Below are 21,474 nucleotides of genomic sequence, written 5' to 3' on the forward strand. Positions count from 1 at the left end.
GTTTTGTTTTGTTTTTTTGCGGGGCAATGAGGGCTAAGTGACTTGCCCAGGGTCACATAGCTAGTAAGTGTCAAGTGTCTGAGGCCGGATTTGAACTCAGGTCCTCCTGAATCCAGGGCCAGTGCTTTATCCACTGTACCACCTAGCTGCCCCACCCCCACCCCCACCCACTTAATTTTCAACATTTTTCCTTAGCCACACAGAAACTCCATTTAAAGAAGAGGTGGTATATAATTGCAAAAACAAGCTTCAAAATTTCAGAGAACAATATCAGGAAGGGGAAATTTTTTTTTAAAAAAAGAAAGCAGTTTCATGATTGAAAAGCAGTGTCATGATTGATAAAATATAAGTAAGCCATATAAATTTCTATGAAGATATAAGTATATCACCACCATCTTCCAAAAACTGTTATCTATTCCTCCATAATATAACAGGCTAAATATATGCTATACTTGAAATTTTTTCTGAGTTGTATTTTGCTATAGAAGAATATGCAAGAACAGTATTCCAAAGAAAATCTCTGGCAGTCAATAACTTAATAAGTTTTTTGTGGTTAATTTATTATAATTTTCTAAATTTTCATAAGCAGTGGTTATCAAATAAAATACTAAAATAAACCAAAATGCTCATGCTAGACTTGGAATTGTGATAAGTTTATATATAACTAAATTTTCCATTACAAAATTTCTGTTTAAGGGAAACTCGTTTATTTTAGGCTTAAAGCAAAGGAGAGAAAAAAAAGTAAGGTCTAATTCCTAGTGGTGCAGCAGAGATATGGTTTGGGCAGCTGGGGTGACTTTATAAGGATCCCTCTGTAACTAGATTCATGCATTTCAGTCATCACACCTTGAATCCCAGAATCCATAGCATAAACATTTTTTTAAGGATTTGATTATCTACAAAGTACTGTAATGCATTTGGAACCATTGCTCTCCTTAAAGATGGAATTTTACTGCCTAAGCATTGGTAATGACAAATTATAGACTCAATAAAGCATTACCCTTCTCAGAAACAAAACTGTGGCCTCAAAAATGCATACTTTCAGATAGTGGGTTTTGAATGTTTGTCTCTTTCTTGATTTCTCCACATATATGTATGATTTACATATGTATATACACAAATGTGTGTTCATATACATATATTTATACACACACACACACACACACACACACACACACACACCGAAGTAGATAAACTGCCAGGCCAAAGTCAAGAAGTCTCATCTTCCTGAGTTCAAATCTAGCCTCAGACACAATAGCTGTGTGATCCTGGGCAAGTCACACTCAACCCTGTTTGCCTGAGTTTCCTCACATGTAAAAATGAGCTGGAGAGGGGCAGCTAGGTGGTGCAGTGGATAAAGCACCGGCCCTGGATTCAGGAGGACCTCAGTTCAAATCTGGCCTCAGACACTTGACACTTACTATCTGTGTGACCCTGGGCAAGTCACTTAACCCACACTGCCCCACAAAAAACAAAACAAAACAAAAATGAGCTGGAGAAGGAATGGCAAACCACTCCAGTATCTTTCCCAAGAAAACACCAAATGATAAACAACTGAACAATAGATGGATGATAAAGAGATAGACAGATACATATATACATGTGTACACTGACATACATATGTACATGCATACATGCACACACATATAGTATTTAAAGCATGAATTAGATTCACTACAGTAATATTGTATTAGACTTCCATATATAATATGCATGCATGTATGTATGTATGTGTGTATACACACACACACATATTTCTCCCCGATGATACAGCAAGATGACGGCCTCACCTAAGAGAATTAGATACTAAGGTGACTAAAAGAATTAGAAACACAACAATTAATTTCCTTCCCCAAAGTCATAACTGTTTGTTATTGAAATTACAATTTTTAAATGGCATCAATGCAACCTTGGTAGGTAAATGTGTAAGATACATTAAAAGAAAACAACAATAATATCTAAGATAGTAATTAGCTCAAAGTCAAAGGAGGCAGCCTGGTCCTGACTGGTTATGCAATTGGCATGCATTGCTTAATAAATCAATATGCTTAGACTCTCTAACCTTTGTTTCTTCATCTATTTCAGATTTTACCCCTCACAGGGAAAAGCCAACAAAAAGGCATAAAGTGTTACGTGAGAGCCGCAAGGTCAGTGCCACTGGATATAGAGAGTATGTAGAGAGCAGTAGAGTGTAAGAATGAAAAAGTTTGGAAGGGGCCATGCTGTAAAGAGCTTTAAAAGCCAAACAGAGAATTTTATATTTAATTTTGGAGGGGACAAGGAGCCATTGGAATTTGCTGAGTTGGGGGAATGAAGGGCAATATTGTCAGACCTGTTCTTTTTTTTTTTTAAGCTTTTTTTTTTTTTAATTTTTAGTGTGGCAATTGGGGTTAAGTGACTTGCCTAGGGTCACATAGCTAGTAAGTGTTAAGTGTCTGAGGCCGGATTTGAACTCAGTTACTCCTGACTCCAGGGCCGGTGCTCTATCCACTGCGCCACCTAGCTGCCCCCAGACCTGTTCTTTGAGGAAGATCATTTTGTCATCTAAGTGGAGAATAGAATAGTGAGAAGTCTGAGGCAAGGAAATCAATCAAAAGGCTATTAAAATAATTCTGGCATGAGATGAGGGAAAGTACAAGGGTGGTGGCTGTGCAACTAGAGATATGAGGATGTGTATAATAGATGTTGCAAAAAGGTCTTTACAGGGCTTGGCAATTTAGCAGATTTGATGTAGTTATAGGCAGAAGAGAAATGAAAGTGAGATTTCAAAGATGACATGAACGGTTATAAATGGGATGAATGGTGGTACCTTCAACAGTAATAGGGATATTTATAAGAGAGGGTTCAGGGGGAAAATGAGTTATGCTTTAGATATATCAAGTTCAGGCTGCCTAGAGGAAATCCAGATGAAGATGTGTAACAGGCAGCAGCTGAAGATGTGAGAATGGGGCTGAGGGGAGATGTTAGGACTAGAAAAATAGACTGGAGAATCATACGCATAGATATGATAATTGAAAACTGAACTTATTCAAACTAATAACATAACCAAGCAAATTAATATAGTGAGAGAAGAGAAAAAAAATAGAACAATGACAGAACCTTGGGGTATACTGACAGTTAGTGGGTATGACCTAGATGAAAATCCAGCAAATGAGACTAAGGAGTGGTCAGACAAATAGGACAACTAGGAGAGAGCAGTGTCATTAATGAGAAGGAAGAGCATACAGGAGAAAGTGACTGTCAGAGGACAAGATGGATAAAGACTGAGTAAAGGCCATTAGATTTGCAATTAAGTCATCAATGGCAACTTTAGAAAGAGCAGTTTCAGCTGAATGATGAAGTCAGAAGACAGACTCTAGAGAGTTTAGAGAAGAGTGGGAAGAAAGGAAGTGGATGCAGCTAGTATAGAAAGTTCTCTTAAGGAAATTTTAGCTGAGATGTGAAGGAGCTATGGAAGCCAGGAGGCAGAAGGGAGAAAGGAGAGAATTCTGGGCCTGGGAGACAGCCAGTGAAAATGTCAAGAGATAGAGTGTCTTGTTCTATGGATAACAAAGAGTTCAGACACAGAGTACAAAGAGAGAAAAAAGAGATGAAAATAACTGGAATGGTAGAAAGGGGTCAGGGTATAAAGAGTTTTTAAAAAGCCAGAGGATTTTAGGATTTTGGAATTAGGGGAAGCTAGGTGATGCAGGAGATAGAGCACTAGGCCAAGAGTCAGGAAGATCTGAATTCAAATCTGGCTTCAGACACTCACTAGCTGACTCTGGACAAGTCACTTAACTTGTCTGCCTCAATTTTCCAAGCTGTAAAAAGAGGATAATAGTAATATCTACCTCCTAGAGTTGTTGTGAGTATCAGATAAGAGAATAATTGTAATGTGCTTTAGCATAGTGCCTGGAATATATTTATTATGTGCTATATAAATGTTCTCCACCATCACCATTTACTTGATTCTGCATACAACAGGGGACTGGTTACTCAAGTGAAGGGAGCAGGCAGGTGACAATGTCAGTCTCGGGCTTTAGGAAGATCAATTTGATAACTGAGTGGAAGGTAGACTGGAGTGAGAAGAGACTTGAAGGCCAATCAGCAGGTTATTCCAATAGTCTAGGCATGAGGTGAGAAGGGCTACATCAAGGTAGTAGCAGTATCAAAGAAAAGACAAGGGACCCATAGGGGAAATGTTTTAAATGTAGAAACAATAGGACTTGGTAACAGATTGAATATGGGATAGGTGTGAGGAGTGATAAGAGTTAGGAGTTGAAGATGATATCTAGGTTGTGAGCCTAAATGAATGAGAAGAATAACCATCTGACAAGCAAGAAGAGATTAAGGATTACTGAAAGAGTGGGGATGATAGGGGGCAATCTACTAAAGAAGACAAGATGGAGTGATCTTACAGGTGCATTTAGAAGGGTTTGCCTTGGTGAGGAGAGGGGATACATCCCTCTTCCATGTGATATAGAGGTGATAAAGGATAGAGTGGAGGGAAAAATATCTGAGTGATATGCAGTGAGGATGAGGAGAGAATAAATAAAAGATGTATACAGAATAGATGTAAAGGCAAAAGGCAAATAAAGACAGATTATAGTATTTTCATACAATAATTTCTTACAAACATGATGCAAATCAATTGCCAATGGAAAAAAAAACGACCCTAAAAGACAACGAACACTTGACTCACTTGTCAAGTGGGGAATTGTGGCAGCCAAGGATAGTGCCAGTTTAGAATAGAAAGCACTCTGTAAAATCTTCTATACAATGATGATGATAATTATGGCAACACTGCCAAAACACAGAAGCACTGGAGGATAAAAGAAAGTTTAATGAAACACTCAATGAACAAAGTCATCCTAAAAGCATAAGGATGAAAATAGAAGAATAGCAAAGATGTTTATAACAATCTTTTTACCATCAAAGACTTGGACTAACTTCAAAGTCCTGAACATGTTTATAAAAGAGGTAAAAATATCATTAAGGGAAAAGCAGGTGGACCAGACCAAGTGAGAAAGAGAAACATCATGTAGGATTAGAACCACAACTTCAGTGAAATTGGAGAACTGATTTATAAAAATTATCTAAAGGAAGGGAAAAGACACTAAAGAAATGGAAAAAATTTCAAACCTTACTTATTTAAAAAAGAAAAAAGAAAAGATGACCAAAAACATTGACAAATATCAACTATGTGCTAAAAATCTATCTATATAAAATGCTTATGGAAAATAATTTAAGCATGTGTTGAGGAAATAGTAGCTGAGGGTCTTATTAGGTAATAGGTCAATTTTTTCAAGCAATATCCCATGATGGACCACAATTTCATCACCACATCATTACTGAAAGAGAATACAAGATAATACTTCATTATTTGTTGACTAAAACTGCTCAATCATCAACCTACATTTCACCTTTCCTGAACACCAAGATGCTAGTGTATTTCCTCCCCAAGCTACACTAGTTATTTTTATGTCATACAAATATTTACATATATCTGTTATCTCCACCATTAGACTATAAGCTCAATGATGACAGAAACTATTCCATTTTTGGTTTTGTATCTCTATAGCAAAATGTACCCAACACAATTTGTGAGTGATTAAATGACTATAAAAAACATTTGATTCAATAAAGTTAAACCCGGTCTTAAAGACTCTTCTATGAACAGGGTGTCCTCTATGGATATATTAAAATCATACATGTAATGATGAAGATAAAACTACTTCATAATCTCCTGATCAATGTCAATCAAAGCATAAGAAAGGTACTACCCTTTCAAGACAAAGATCCAGAAAGGAATTCCAGTCAAAGAAGAATTCTCTACAGTAAGGTTCTCATAGGGTTATAGCCTTATATATTTAGACGCAGAAGGAGCCTCAAAGGTCAATAAATCCAACTGTCTTATTTTACATATGACGAAACTGAGGTCCCGAGAGATTACCTTCCAAATTTTCCTATTGTATAACACTCCAAAACTTTGAAGAGCCTTTTAGATGAGGTCTATAACCATGCTGAAGAGACTATCTAACTGGGAAGATCCAAGCAGATTAAAGAATGCCTATTCCTGAAAAGATTTGTATGAACTGATGTATAGTGAAGTGAGTAGAACCAAGAGAATGTTGTGCACAGAGACAGCAATATTGTTTGATGAAGAACTGTGAATGACTTCACTATTCTCAACAATACAATGATCCAAGACAATTCCAAAGGATTAATGATGAAGCAGACTATCCACTCCAAAGAAAGAACTGATATCAATGGAACGTAGACTGAAACATGCTATTTTTTACTTTCTTTTATTTTTTTTCTTTTGTTCAAGTTTTCTTGTATGAAATGACTAATATCTGATTGCTTATCTTCTCAGAGCAGGAGGAGAGGAGGGAAGAAATGAGGGATAAAAATTGGAACTCAAAACTATAAATAAAAATGTTTATTCAAAAATATATTAAAAATAATAAACATTCTCCCATCAAAATAAATAAATAAAAATAAATGAAGAATGCCTATTTTCCAAACAATGATAGAAAAATATGGGTAACCTGTAGAGCTAATCTATCAGCAGAAATAAATCTATATGTATACATGCACATATACATATGTTTTTTCATGTGTATACATGTATCTTGGACTAGTACTAAGAAAGGACAACAATCAACAATTTTAGTCCAGACTCAAAAGTAACAAAATAGGTTGGACTGCATTTAGGGAACTTCAAAGTCCATTTAATGACCCCAATCTTCTCCCTGAAATAAAGGCCTATATTAATAATACCAATAGTCTACTGGTGCTATGTTCCTTCATTCAGAATCCTACAGCTATAGTGTTCACAGAATTAAGAACTAGTATAACTCTAAGGCAACAAACAGAAAACCCGCCGGGGGTTGTTGGAAAGGCTGCAACATTGGAGAAAAGAATATGATCTACTGAATGTAGGACTGAAAAGGATTGATCATGAGGCAAGAGTGAAGGATAACTAACAGACAGCCTATGAAATACAAAGGGACCTCTTGATGTCAAGAGAAACTGTGAAATGCCCCCAGAACATTGAGTGGATCCTTTGGAGCACATTTATGGAATTGCATGGACAAGAGTTGCACAGAACACATGGGCATGATGGATTTCAAAGTGCATCACTGGAGGGAGCATAACCACATGAATGAGATCCCAGAGACATCTGAATACATAACTTTCCCACCTGTGTCGCCCTTCCAAAAGTAACACTCACTCTTACATAAATAGTTATGCTTCATAACTCTTGAACCACAAGTCTACTGACTTGGCATATGACAATACCTATTCTTAACCATATATAAATAATAAAAATGCCTTTTTCAATTGTGCTCATCTTCAGAAGAGAAAGGGCAAGCATTACTTGCCCTATGGTTATTTACATTTGACTTACATTCATAATTCATAATATCCTAGCTAGCCACTCTCCTAGTTCACCTGCCCACATATATAGGAATCATTCAGGAAGTATGGGAAACCAAAGAGGTCTTCTCCAGCTCAACTTTCTAAAAAGAAAAGGAAAAGGAGGGGGTATTTCTTTCTTAGTAGAAAACAACTGGATAGAAACTAAACATAATCCCCATGACATTACCTGCAAAATCAGTAAAAGAACAAGCAACTGATGTTCTTTGTCTCCCATCACTGACAGAAACAATCCCCTAAGCTCTTGGGGGAAGGTGGAATAAATTCCTGCCCCCAAAATTCTGAGTTTCAGTCCTCAACAAACAACTGTCACATTAGGGATCTGGGGAGGATGGAGAGTGACAGCTGCTAAGGATATCTAGTACACAGAGAAACATTCTAGTGTATTAATGTTGCATGCATGCAAGCCTGGTTGTTTTGGGGGAGATTTTTTTTTGGTTTAGATAAATAACACTACTCCCAAATACTCAAATCATGGAGCTTTCTCCTGAGTCCACTATTAAAAATGCAACTAATAGAAAGTGATAGAATATTTTACTTACATTAAGTGGCTAACAAATTGCCTTCAGTGCCTACATTTACATCTTTGTAGTACTTTTAAAAATATAATTTCAATGTGATTTCAATATAGGAATATTTTGATGAAAAAGTATCTTGCTCATGATTAACAGCTTTTATCACTGCCTCTCTTAGGTACCTTAAATTTTCAATAAAAGAAAACTTGTTAACTTATAACATTTTCCCACAAACATCTTTCCTAATGAGATTAAACACTTGGGTGTCTTAAATTAAAGAAAATTAAGAAAATTACCCTGAACTGATAGTCTATTTGCTTACCTTAATAATGACTAGTTTTATCTACTCTATTGTTTTTGCTCCATTAATTTTTATTTGTTCCATTTCAGAAATATCCTAAGGGCTATTGTACAGCTATCTATCAGTTATAGAAAAGCAGACCAAAAAGTTCATGAAATCTAGGTCATATGTGATCTGTCCATCATCTCAAAAAAGAAAAAACAGTAAGTCTAGAATACTTTGTTTCCCAGGTTCACTCCTCCATACTCCAGCTTCTTGCTGTCCAAGTCATTCCACATGCCAGGTGTAACCTTCCACTTTCCCTATACCACACTGATCCTTCAGAATGTAAGCTACTTAATTAAGAGATGGGGTGATTTTGTATTTGTTTTCCTAGCACTTAACATAGTGTCTGACATATAACTGGTTTGCCATTTCCTTCCCCAGTGGATTAAGGCAAACAGAGTAAGTGACTTGACCAGGGTCACACAACTAGTAAATGTCTGGGGCTGGATTTGAACTCAGGTCTTCCTGATTCCAGGAGCAGAGCTCTATCCACTGAGCCACCTACCTGCCTCATAGCTGACCTATAACAGTATTAATGTTTGTTGAGCAATCAAAATCCATGTCAATTCTCTTTTCTAATTGGTCTTCCTTGTCAAGGCAAAGGAAAGTCTTATTTGTGAACATTTTTCTTCCCCTTTTTGTTGGATAAATTTTGTCTGGTAATTAAATGCACATCATTATATAGTCTAAAATAAAACAAAACCTCAGTCCAGCATTTAAAGTCCTGAACAGTATGGATCTCACCCATCTTTCCATATTTATTTCATATTATTCCCTCCCCATACACTCTCTGTTCCAAACTTGCTTGCATACTTTCTCTGTATGACATCGCAGTTATTAGATTAGTATCCTTTCAAAGGTGACCTATGTCTGGGATATGTTCCTTGCTTCCTTCAAAACACAGTTCAAGGGCAGCTAGGTGGTGCAGTGGATAAAGCACTGGCCCTGGATTCAGGAGGACCTGAGTTCAAATCCGGCATCACTCACTTGACACTAGGTGGGTGACCCTGGGCAAGTCACTTAACCCCCACTGCCCCTCGGAAGGGAGGGAGGGAGGGAGGGAGGGAGGGAGGGAGGGAGGGAGGGAGGGAGGGAGGGAGGAAGGAAGGAAGGAAGGAAGGAAGGAAGGAAGGAAGGAAGGAAGGAAGGAAGGAAGGAAGGAAGGAAGGAAGGAAGGAAGGAAGGAAGGAAGGAAGGAAGGAAGGAAGGAAGGAAGGAAGGAAGGAAGGAAGGGAAAAAAACAACAGTTCAGACGCCATCTCCAATACGTCACTCTTCCTACCCAGCCTCACTATTCCTACCCCAGTTCCCCACACCCCACACCAGCACTTAATTTCTTAGTCTTGAAATCACTTTATATATACTTAGCAAAATATTCCCTTATCTGTGTACATAGGGCATCGCCCAGTACAACGTGAGCTCCTTGAAGGCAGTAATTGTTTTTCATTGTCTTTGTAGCCCCAGTTTCAAGGATAAGGAAAGGGATTCTGATTTCACTGGATACAGGACTTATTCACAAAAGAGGAAACACCCTCTGCCAATATAGGGTGGCATTTTCTTAGCAGGCAGCTTGGTGGCACGGTGGCTAGAGTACCTGGCCTGGAGTCAGAAGGACCTGAGTTCAAATCTGGCCTAAGACACTTACTAGCTCTGTAACCCTGGGCAAATCATTTAACCCTGCTTGCCTCAGTTTCCTCATATTTAAAAGGAGCTGGAGAATGGTGTTATGAAGAGTCAGACACAATTGAAACAACTGAAGAACAACAAAATACACTTTGCAGTCTAACCACAGTGAACCTTTAAAAATCACTGGACACCAATTCCTCATTACTCCTAGAGGAGTTAAAAGACAAAAAGTAAGTTTAGAGAGAAAAAGAGGGTGGCTCTGCACAAGGTGCTGCTCTACACTGGTATGAGCTGTGATTTTCTGTTTAATCTCAGAACAGAACATATAAAACAATATTTTAATATGTATAAACAAAAAAATTAACTAAGCTTCAAAAGGAACTTAATTTACACATGGAAAGTAGCATCAGAGTAAGGGACTGGTTTGCAGACTTTATGACAGATAGAAGTAATCTGCTTTATCTAAATCTGAATTGTTTTATAACCAAGTTCTTAACCATTTCCCTTTTCTAAATGCAAACGAAACACATGTAAGCATGTACTTAAGAGATTCACATAACTAGACTTTTAAAAGGGCCATCCACTAAAAGCAAATAGGGATAGCATCAAAAATCCTAAGCAGATGAACAAGATCTACACTGTTCTGAAAAATGTCAGAAACAAAATTTAAGTTATTAAAATTCAAAGGAATTGTTTTATCGTTAGGATGGTAATGCTGCTATGTTGAAAAATCGATCCCATATACAGATCCAATTCAATCATGATAATTTTAATTAATGTATTTGTGTTCTCCAAGCTTACAAAATAACTAAAACACCATCAGAATCATAAACATGTACTCAATTTACATGTAAAGGAATAAAAAGTTAGAAAGAAGGAGATATAACACCTAAGTTCTAAATGTAGCTCTTGTTTCTTTTAACCTATATAATGAACATGCTTTTCTTTAATTAGTATTTAATTTTATGGTTACTGACATGAAGAATGCCTCCTCAGGCCAGTGTGATTCAATTCAAACCAAACATTTATCAAATACCTACTTTATACAAAGCACTGTGCTAGATAAATAACAGCGTGGTGATAGATAATAAAGTATTTTGCCCACAAAAAATTTATCTTCTACTTATATTCACAGTCTAATGCTGGTCTGTAGGTCCAGAAAATTTGAATTTCTCTTTGGTGTGCTAATGTGCTAATATCCATAATAAATCTCATTATCGTCTATGTAGGGATGATTCCTGTTCTTACTCTGTGGATATATAATTTGGGGGATTTTTTTTATGAAAGGGCTAGTTCTTTTGGATTATTCATTCCTGGGGCGGGGGGGGGGGGGGAGGGATTATATTTAAGCAGCTCTAAACAGGTTCTAGAATAGTGTCACAGAACATTAGTACTTGACAAAAACATTTTTGATGATAGTGATGATGGAGAACTGTTAAAAGTCATTAGTGTTTCACAGTAGACAGTTTCAAATCTATAATTAAGATTGTTGTTGTTCAGTCTCGCCCAACTCTTTGTGACCCCCACTGGGGTTTTCTTGGCACAGACACTGGAGTTGTTTACCATTTCCTTCTCTAGCTCATTGTACAGATGAGGAACTGAGGCAAACAAGGTTAAATGACTTGCCCAGGGTCACACAGATAGTAAGTGTGTAGGGCCAGAATTTGAATTAAAGAAGATGAATGTTCCTGAATCCAGGTCCAGTCCAGTGCTCTATCCCCTGAACCACCTAGCTGTCCCATATGTATTAAGATAGATTAGTTCAATCTGTCACCATAGAGTTTTCTTGCCTAAAGATGACCAAGAGCCAGTGTGAATTTCCTGGGGTTTAAGTAAGCCTTCCTGGTGTCCCATTGTGCAGACACACATGGCAGTCAGTGCTTTTGCACTTAATACACGTTTGCTGAATCATTTAATGAATAACTAAACCTAGAATGGGGGACTGGAAAAGTATCTGGTGGGAGAACAAGACAAAATTCACTTAACCATTTGCCTTAGTATATTCTTTCTCATCCTTAAATTTCTCACTATATATTTCAATTTACCTACCTCTACTGGAGAAATTCTGATGCCTGTAGAAAAAATATGTAGTGGACCAAAGTTCTTACCATTTATTATTGTACTTTGGGGAGGGAGGAACTAAAGAAAAATTCAAAACACACAAGCAGTAATCTTTAAGTAATTCTTTAAGTAATCCATGTCATTAGAGTTCTTTTATCATCCTCTACCTACAAAATTCAGTGTTTCTTTCCTGATGTCCTGAGCTTTCCATATGCACAGAATGTTGCTTCTGAATTATGAGCTGATTGATTAGATTTAAAAATCACTCTGTAGGAGAAAAATGATGAAACTTTATGATGTAAGATTATATAGCCTGGGTATATCTATTATTCACTCTACCATATGTTGTCATTTTGTACAGTTTTCTATATGTAATGCATAAAGCTAATACTGTTCCAAAGACCAAAGGATAATAGTTGTGCCATTGTGGTGAGATCAATAACCATTCATATCATTCATATGGGCTATGAGCTGAGGTCTGGTATACTAAACAATGTCCTACATTTACTGTCCATAAAGGCTACTCCATCACAACACAACCACCAGCCCATGCCCATCACTACAGCCCCCAAACACACACACACACACACACACACACACACCCTTATTTGCAACCCCTAACATTCTTATGACTAAGGAGGATTCCAGGGTCACTGGTGGTTCCCAGCACTTCAAATTACTCGAAGAATTCTTTTAAAAATCAGGAAACTGTCACCAGAAGACATAAATAGCTCAAGCCAGTATTTTGACAGATTATATAAACTCCTTCTATTACCTCAATAGATTTGGGAAACTTTAGACTTGAACTCCATAAATGAAATTCAAATGAATTGCCACTATAAGCATAACAACACAATTTCAAAAGTACTTAAAATAAATTTGAAGTGTAAAGTCTATGTCAATAGTCAATGATCTATGATTCTGTCACTGCACTGACAGATTTCCACCCATTTAAAATTTAGTAGGTTAAGCCTCAGAGAGCTGCCTGAGGTCTGGAAACGTTAAGGGGTTTGACCATGGTCAGACAGCTATTAAGTATCTGAGGCAGGATTTGAACCTGGATATTCTGACTCTGCAAGTCCATAACTCTCTAGACTTTATACCTCTTGAGTCTACCTTAAGTCAAATAAATTCTAGTTTTACTCTACCACCAACTATCAATTGTCCCCAGAAATGGAAGATATAAGTATAAATATTCTTAAATCATGGACAATCCACAAGTACTTTGGATTTTTTTTTTTTTGGTTTTTTTGTGAGGCAATTGGGGTTAAGTGACTTGCCCAGGGTCACACAGCCAGTAAGTATTAAGTGTCTGAGGCCGGATTTGAACTCAGGTACTCCTGACTCCATGGCCAGTGCTCTATCCACTGTGCCACCTAGCTGCCCCCAGTACTTTGGATTTGCAATGCATGATTTTAAGTATATACAGAAAAGTACAGATATATGCAATGTAAATTATGTGGGGATAAAACAGACACACATATAGACATATTTAATACTGATTTAGCCTGTATGTATATAATACACATACACACAAGTATATACTGATAAGTGTAAATATGTAATATAAATTACATTTGTGCATAAAATATACACACAGATATATGCAATATAGATTTAGCCAGTGGGTCTGTATTTCTCACACACACACACACACACACACACACACACACACACACACACACACACACACAGAGCTAAATCCAATTTGTCTTGCATTAACAAAAGCAGACTTCCTGGTTAGGGGTTGGGAGGTGAGGGCAAGAGGAATGGGGAAGTAGTGAGGAAGGGAGTGGAGAAGGATGATTCTGAGGTATACTTTCCAGAGAAGGAAACAATTTACCACGGATAAACAAACATAGAAATAGCTGGAAGCTGAATGTTAAACTAGCTCATTTCTTCAAAGAAAGGATTTAATGTTTTAACACTAGGTAGATGAAAACCACTCCAGAATGTCTGCTGCTTTGATTCTCTGCTTATATTGGGGGAGGGAGAGGGGAGAAACCTATATTTTTCCTTTTTTTCACTCTCCCCTAGGCATAATTCTTCACCTGGTAGTCATACCACAAATATTCCTGAGTGGCAAGATCAAAATGCTTAACTATATGATCCAACAGTAGCCCCTCCTAACTAGTCAACTTTAACTATATATATGGTACAATAGTAGGTAGGGTGTTTCTTAAAAATCCATCCCAATTCTATATTAATTCTTGCCTTTAGAAATGGCAGTTTTCCTCAGTCTACACTGAATATATTTGACAATGGCAGTGTAAAAATAGTTCAATATGAATTCATATTTGGTTAAAAATGGCAAAGTACAGAAATGTCTTTCATAATTTAATACTACTTTGAAAATATTGAACATAAAAGTCAATGGGCCAATGATGACACCCCAGATGGAGCCAAAAGACAAGCAACTCATCTACCTGCCCTCAAAAGAAGTTTTAATAATATCAAGCTGCTGGTCCTGCATTTCACATACATTAAATTACTGGGGAAAGGGTCATAATATGGCTTAAAAAATAAACTAGAAAAGCAAAAAGGGAGATGTCAGAAAACATCTGCTACTGCCACACAAAGAGTATATATATATATGTAATATGGAGTTATAACTCAATTTATTAAGTTGTTTTGTCATGTGTGAACTAAGAAAATCTAGTAACATGGACATGTAAAGTAAGATTAAGTTTCGGGGGCAGCTAGGTGGTGCAGTGGATAGAGCACCTGACCTGGAGTCATGAGGACCCGAGTTCAAATGCAGCCTCAGACACTTGACACTTACTAGCTGTGTGACCCTGGGCAAGTCACTTAACCCCAATTGGTACACACACACACAAATATGAAAAGTTTCAAAACCATGAAGAGTTTTTAAAGTCATGAGTAATTGGTGTTTAACTATGAAGTTATTTATATTTTATTCAACCCTTCAAAGTCAAAATTAAATTTATTTAACCCCAAAAAGAGTTTTATCAGTTCAAAAAATAAAGAATGCTCATTTGTCTGGATGCTGGCACTATGAATACATATTCTCAGAGACAATAAAACAGTTCATCTTAAAAAGTCATTTATTACTTCCTCTATGCCAAGTATATTACTAGAATATTAACCCAATACTCATATTTTAAAAGCTGTCATCCTTCAGGATATTTGAATAAAGGATTTTCAGAACATAGAACACAACCCTTGAAATTTCAGACAGTTATATGAGAGGGAGAAAATAAAAAGCTCTCACATACCAGTTGTGAACCATTAACTTCTGCACAGCCAGAAGAGCATTATAGCGAACCTGCTGGTCCTCATGATGCATATGGTTCATTACCAGCTGCTTCCCACCAAGCTGCTCAATAACCCTGTGGAAGAGAGGAGACTTTGTGATGGTGATGCCAGTATTTTCAACCCCTTGCTGTTAAGTAAAAAGTTCAACCAGTTATAGATAAGACATCAAGAGATTTTTAAAAGTAAATTTGATGCATTAGTAACCATACCAAAAATGCATGTACTTGTATCCTGAATATCTTTTTCTGAAGGTGGAAGTATGTTTGTTCCATTTTAGGCTCTAAGATGAAAAGTCTGTTATTTCCATCTCCTGCTATACCATGTACATACATATTTGTATGTATGTCTGTGCGTGTGTGTGTGTGTGTGCGTGTGCGTGTGTGTGTGTGTGTGTGTGTATGTGCATGCTCACACATGCATGCATAAAAAGCTCCATTAAGGAGGTTGGATCTTGAAAGGAGGAACTTTCAAGAGATGAGGATGACAATAATCACAGCTCACCTTTTTGTACTGAGTTAAGATTTGTGAAGCACTTTACATTCATTCCCATTTCATCCTCACCAAAGATAGTTTATGTCCCATCTTGAAGATGAGAAAAGTAGGGATCAGGTCTAATAGAATTTTCTACTTCAAGACGAAAGGACCAAAGAGGTATCTAGTTCACCATCCTCACTTTATAGATGAAGAAAGTGAGGCTCATGGAGGTGACGTAACTTGCCCAAGACCGTCTGAGCGCGAAGCAGCAGAGCTGAGATTTGAGTGCAGACGCTCTCACTCCAAATTCAAATACTGGCAGGATTTCAAAACTAGAGCCTTGTGTACTACAGTTTATACTTTATTTTACTTCATTATTATTTTTTTTTTCAGTGAGGCAATTGGGGTTAAGTGACTTGCCCAGGGTCACACAGCTAGTAAGTGTTAAGTGTCTGAGGCCAGATTTGAACTCAGGTACTCCTGACTCCAGGGCCAGTGCTCTATCCACTGCGCCACATAGCTGCCCCATTTTATTTTATTATTATTCTTTATTTTACTAAGGAATGAGCAGCACTAAAAATTTCTAAGTAAATGAGTGACACCATCATACCAATATATTTGGAAGCATATTCAGGAAGCCATGCAGGAGAGAGACTAAAATGCCTCAGCATTAGCTCTATTGAGGGGCTGAGTATGGAAGCTCGAGGAACCTAGTGCCCTATAGTCAAGTGTTACTTTGGTACAGGTCAGTGACACAACAGCAGAACTCAAGAAGGACATACTGTCCTTTACCAGTCAGAGTGGAAGCCCCAAGCCCAGCCCTATTTGAGACTGATTTGGAGGGAAACTCCATCCTTTCTCAGGAATCTCCTACCCTGGAGTCCACAGTGACTCTATCCTAATCACAGTAACAATGCTGAAGCCAAGAAGGAAGAATTCTTAAGCTAACAAAGGAGATGAAGGAAATCACAAAAGATAAAATAGACAATTTCAATGATTACATGAAATTTGAAAAGTTTTGCAAAAAGAAAACAACACTATCTATTCCTGGTGTTAATCTTATCTGCCTCGCAGCATTTCAAGTCCTTTAGAGGAGGTGGTCACCAAGAATTTAGTGATGATCAAGTGATCATAACAAGTGAAAAGAACATACTGCATGTTTAAAGGTTGTTCTGGTTGCTTTTTTTTTAATATGTGAAAAGTTGTATGGCTTAATTATTTTACTTTGTCCTTGATAATTTATGCACTGTTGCAAAAACAAAACTGTCACAAAGTACACGGGCAGCCTTCTAGAAATGATAGGTTCCATTAGATGATTATTTGTTAAACCAACAGAAGCAGACCACCATGTCAACATGGGAAAGAGTATAAAGAGAAAAGAAAAGGCCTAGTAAAGAATCTTCTTGGATTCCCACACCTAGTAGGTAGAAGGAAAAAGCTAAGGAGACAAACTAAGAAAAGTAAGATACACAAGGCATACCAGGAAAGAGCAATGTCAAAGCAGACAAGAGAGCTAGTCAACAGTGCCAAATGCTATAAAAAGCCAAGAAAGATGACAAATGAGAAGACAAATTAAGTATTTGTTTCTTGATCTTTGAGAAAGTAATTTTAGAGGAAATATGAGTTGTGAAGTCAGAATGCAAAGAATGAGTGAATGGGTGGTAAGGAAGTGGGAGAAAGTGCAAAATACTTTTTCTAGGACTTTAGTAGTGACATGGGATGGAAAATAGAGGTAAGAGCTTGAAGAGTTAACTGAGTGGGGGCAGCTAGGTGGCACAGTGGATAAAGCACTGGCCTTGGATTCAGGAGGACCTGAGTTCGAATCCAGCCTCAGACACTTGACACTTACTAGCTGTGTGACCCTGGGCAAGTCACTTAACCCTCATTGCCCCACAAAAACAAAACAAAAAAATTTAAGAGTTAATTGAGTCAGGTGAAGGTTTGTAAGGATAGGGAGACATGACAATATTTATAGGCAAAAGAAATAAATAAATACAGATAGACTGAAAATGAATGAGAAAGGGAAATGGTGAAAAGGACAAGATCTGACTGAGAAGGGAATAGAGGGCACAAGTAGAGGGACTAACCTAAGGGAGAAAGGGCCATCTTTCCCTCTAAGACTTGTGGGAAGAAGATAGGTGAAGATATAAAGAGGTTTTAAACTATAGGGGAAAAATTTGAATGCGTTAATGACAGTCTCAAGCCAAGAAAGCTAGGTGGATAAAGAGTACCAGACCTGGAGTAATGAAGAACTGGGTCTGAATCCTAGCTTAGATATTCACTAGCTATGTGATGCTGGGCAAGTTTCTCTACCTCTCTCAGCCCCATTTTCTCATCTGTAAAATTAGGATAATATTAGCACCTACCTTATAGGAGAATTGTGAGAATCAAACCAAATGAAATAATATTTTAAAAGAACTTGGGGCAGTTAGGTGGAGCAGTGGATAGAGTACCGGCCCTGGAGTCAGGAGTACCTGAGTTCAAATCTGGCCTCAGACACTTGACACTTACTAGCTGTATGACCCTGGGCAAGTCACTTAACCCCAATTGTCTCACCTCCCCCCGGCCAAAAAAAAAGAAAAGAAAAGAACTTGTAAACTTTAAAGTCCTATACATAAACGTTAGCTGCTGTTACTATCTTCTTAGTAAAGCAGGAGGGTAAAGTCATCTGCTGTGAGAGAAGGGGAGTAGAGGCAGAGTTGGGGACTTGGGAAGGTTTAAAAGATTCATTGTAAGGGGCAGCTAGGTGGTGCAGTGGATAAAGCACTGGCCTTAGATTCAGGAGGACCTTAGTTCAAATCCAATCTCAGACACTTGACACTTACTAGCTGTGTGACCCTGGGCAAGTCACTTAACCCTCATTGCCTTGCAAAAAACAAACAAAAACATTCATTGTACAGAATGTAAATGGGTATTAATCAGAACTGTTTAAAAAAAAAAAAAAGCAATGTCTTGCTTTGTTGAGGGTTCACCTGAATTTAGATCATAGGTATTTAAAGTATACTCAGTCACCAGTTTGGTGAATTTCAAAGATGGTAGACTAGGGGAGACAAGCTCCTTAAATAAGGGCAGGGTCTCTTTAATTTGTCTTTGGTCTTTTATATAGTGCTTAGTAAAGTGTTTGTCTTAAATATAGTAAGCCCTTAATAAATGCTGACTGGCCAAGGGACTGACTAATACAGTGTGAACAGCAAAAGGACAAAGGGACAAGGAATTCGAGACTGTCTGCAAAGATAACACCAAAAGCACATTGGTAAACTGATTATAGAATCTAAACTTGGAAAGGAAGAAAGTGAAAAGTGGGTGGGATTGAGGATTCGGAGGTCATGATAAAGACAAAAAGGTTTAAGAGAAGTGCAACTGTGGGAAAAGTGAAAAATGGGGAGATTTTTCAGAGAGCATAATTTTCTTTTGTTTTTGTTTTTGTTTTTGTTTTTGCGGGGCAATGGGGGTTAAGTGACTTGCCCAGGGTCACACAGCTAGCAAGTGTCAAGTGTCTGAGGCCGGATTTGAACTCAGGTACTCCTGAATCCAGGGCCGGTGCTTTATCCACTGCGCCATCTAGCTGCCCCAGAGAGCATAATTTTCACAGGTCAACAGCTTGGAGAGAAACAGTTTAGGATGATAATGAAATCCAAGATACAAAGGAGGGGGGAAGGGAAGGCAAGTGAGGTATAGTGGAAATGGAGGTTATTGAAGTTAAGAAGGTGGATTAAAGGGGAGTTAATCTTTTGAAAAGTGTAAGTAACCAAGTAACTATGAGAATCTGTATGCAGTGCCAAGAAGCAACAGTTAGAACTGAACATGGAACAACTGCTTGGTTTAAGATTGAAAAAAGAATGTGACAATTATTGTCACCTTATTTATTTAACTTATATGTAGAGTATATCATATAAAATGCCAGACTGGATGAATCAAAATCCAGAATTAAGGCTGCCAGGAGTTAACAATCTCAGATATGCAAATGATACCACTCTGATGGAGTAAATGAAAAAGAATTAAGACCACCCTTAATGAGAGTAAAAGAGGAGAGTATAAAAGCTGACTTAAAGTTTTACATGAAAAAAACTAAGATCTTGGCAACTGGTCCTATCACTTTTGGCAAAAAGAGGGAGAAGAAATGGAAGCAGTGGCAGACTGAAATTAAAAGACACTTGTTCCTTGGAAGGAAAACTATGGCAAATCTGGACAGCATACTAAAAAGCAGACATCACCTTGCCAACAAAGGTCTACAATAGTCAAAACTAGGGTTTTTCCAGCAGCAATGGCTATTAGAGTTGAAGTATAAGGAAAGCTGAGTGCCACAGAATCAACGCTTTCAAACTGTGGTGCTAGAAAAGACTCTTGAGAGTCCCTTGGACAGCAAGGAGATCAAATCAGTCAATATTTAAAGAAATTAATTCACACTATTCATTGGAAGGACAAATAGTGAAGCTGAAACTTAAATTCTCTGGTCACATAATGAGAAGACAGACAGGGCTCACTGGAAAAGACCCTGATGTTGGGAAAGAAGGTAAAAGGAGAAGAGGATGGCAGAGGATGAAATGGAAAGATAGTGTCATGGGAGCAATGAACATGGGCTTGGACAGATTTGGGGAGATAACAGATGATAGAAGGGGCTGGCATGCTATGGTCCATGGGGTCACAAAGAGCTGGACGGGACTGAACAACTGAATGACAACAAGAAACTGAAAGAAGCAGAGAGAGGGTCTGCAAGCAGAATTGTGGTGCAACAAGTTCTGTAAACTTCTAAAGAGGGTCCTGTGTTAGAAACTGTTAAGAGGAAGAAGAGATTCAGGATAAAATGGAGTTGCTAACAACAAAGAAGGATTCCAGAAGACATGAAAAGGAAGGGACAAAAAAAGATAGGAGCTGGAGTAAGACAGGACTGAATTAGATATGGTTTAGAGTAGCACAGGAAAGAAAAGTTTAGCAATTAAAAGAGCAGGAGGTAGGAATCTGCTGGCTAAAATAGATTGTCTAACCATAAAAGAGAAAAGGAAACTAACTTCTGTATAGGTTAAGCTGTTATTTAATATTATGACATTTACATTTTAAAGTTCTCACTAATTTGCAGAAAAAGTCAAAGACTAGGGTAAAACAGTCAAACACCACCACCAAATCCAGATAATATGAATTATATGTAATACATGATATTAAGGCTTTGAATGATACTACCCACTTCCCACTATTCAATATGCATATTTTCATACATTTCTTGTTTTGGGGGGGGGGGAGGCCTGGCAGGGCAATGAGGGTTAAGTGACTTGCCCAGGGTCACACAGCTAGTAAGTGTCAAGTGTCTGAGGCTGGATTTGAACTCAAGTCCTCCTGAATTCAGGGCCAGTGCTTTATCCACTGCCCCACCTAGCTGCCCCCCATACATTTCTTTTAAATACACAACTTATCTACTCAATCACAAAGATACAATGGAAAAAGTGCTGAATTTGGAGACAGAAGAACTAAATTCAAATCCTGGCTTTGCCACACGTGTGACCTTGGACAAGTCACTTAACATAGAGGTGTCAAAATCAAAGCCTGTGGGCTGACCAGAACCAGATTAAAATGTAATTAAGAGGGGGCAGCTAGGTGGCACAGTGGATAGAGCACCGGCCCTGGAGTCAGGAGTACCTGAGTTCAAATCTGACCTCAGACACTTAACACTTACTAGCTGTGTGACCCTGAGCAAGTCACTTAACCCTCACTGCCCCCCAAAACAAACAACCAAATAAACAAAACAAAAAAACAAAA

At 37.8% G+C, this 21,474-nt stretch overlaps 1 protein-coding gene across 2 annotated transcripts in view; it reads right to left on the bottom strand.

Moving 5' to 3' along the window:
* Window positions 1–21,474, bottom strand: part of ATP6V1H (ATPase H+ transporting V1 subunit H) — a 111,040-nt gene that overhangs the window by 11,895 nt on the left and 77,671 nt on the right. For both annotated transcript variants that reach the window (XM_043975830.1, XM_043975829.1), the window contains one exon: window positions 15,210–15,323. In XM_043975830.1, the coding sequence (XP_043831765.1) occupies window positions 15,210–15,323 (114 nt within the window). The remainder of the gene's footprint in view (window positions 1–15,209; window positions 15,324–21,474) is intronic.

This window comes from Dromiciops gliroides, chromosome 1 (genome assembly GCF_019393635.1).
Source record: "Dromiciops gliroides isolate mDroGli1 chromosome 1, mDroGli1.pri, whole genome shotgun sequence".
Lineage (NCBI taxonomy): Eukaryota > Metazoa > Chordata > Mammalia > Microbiotheria > Microbiotheriidae > Dromiciops > Dromiciops gliroides.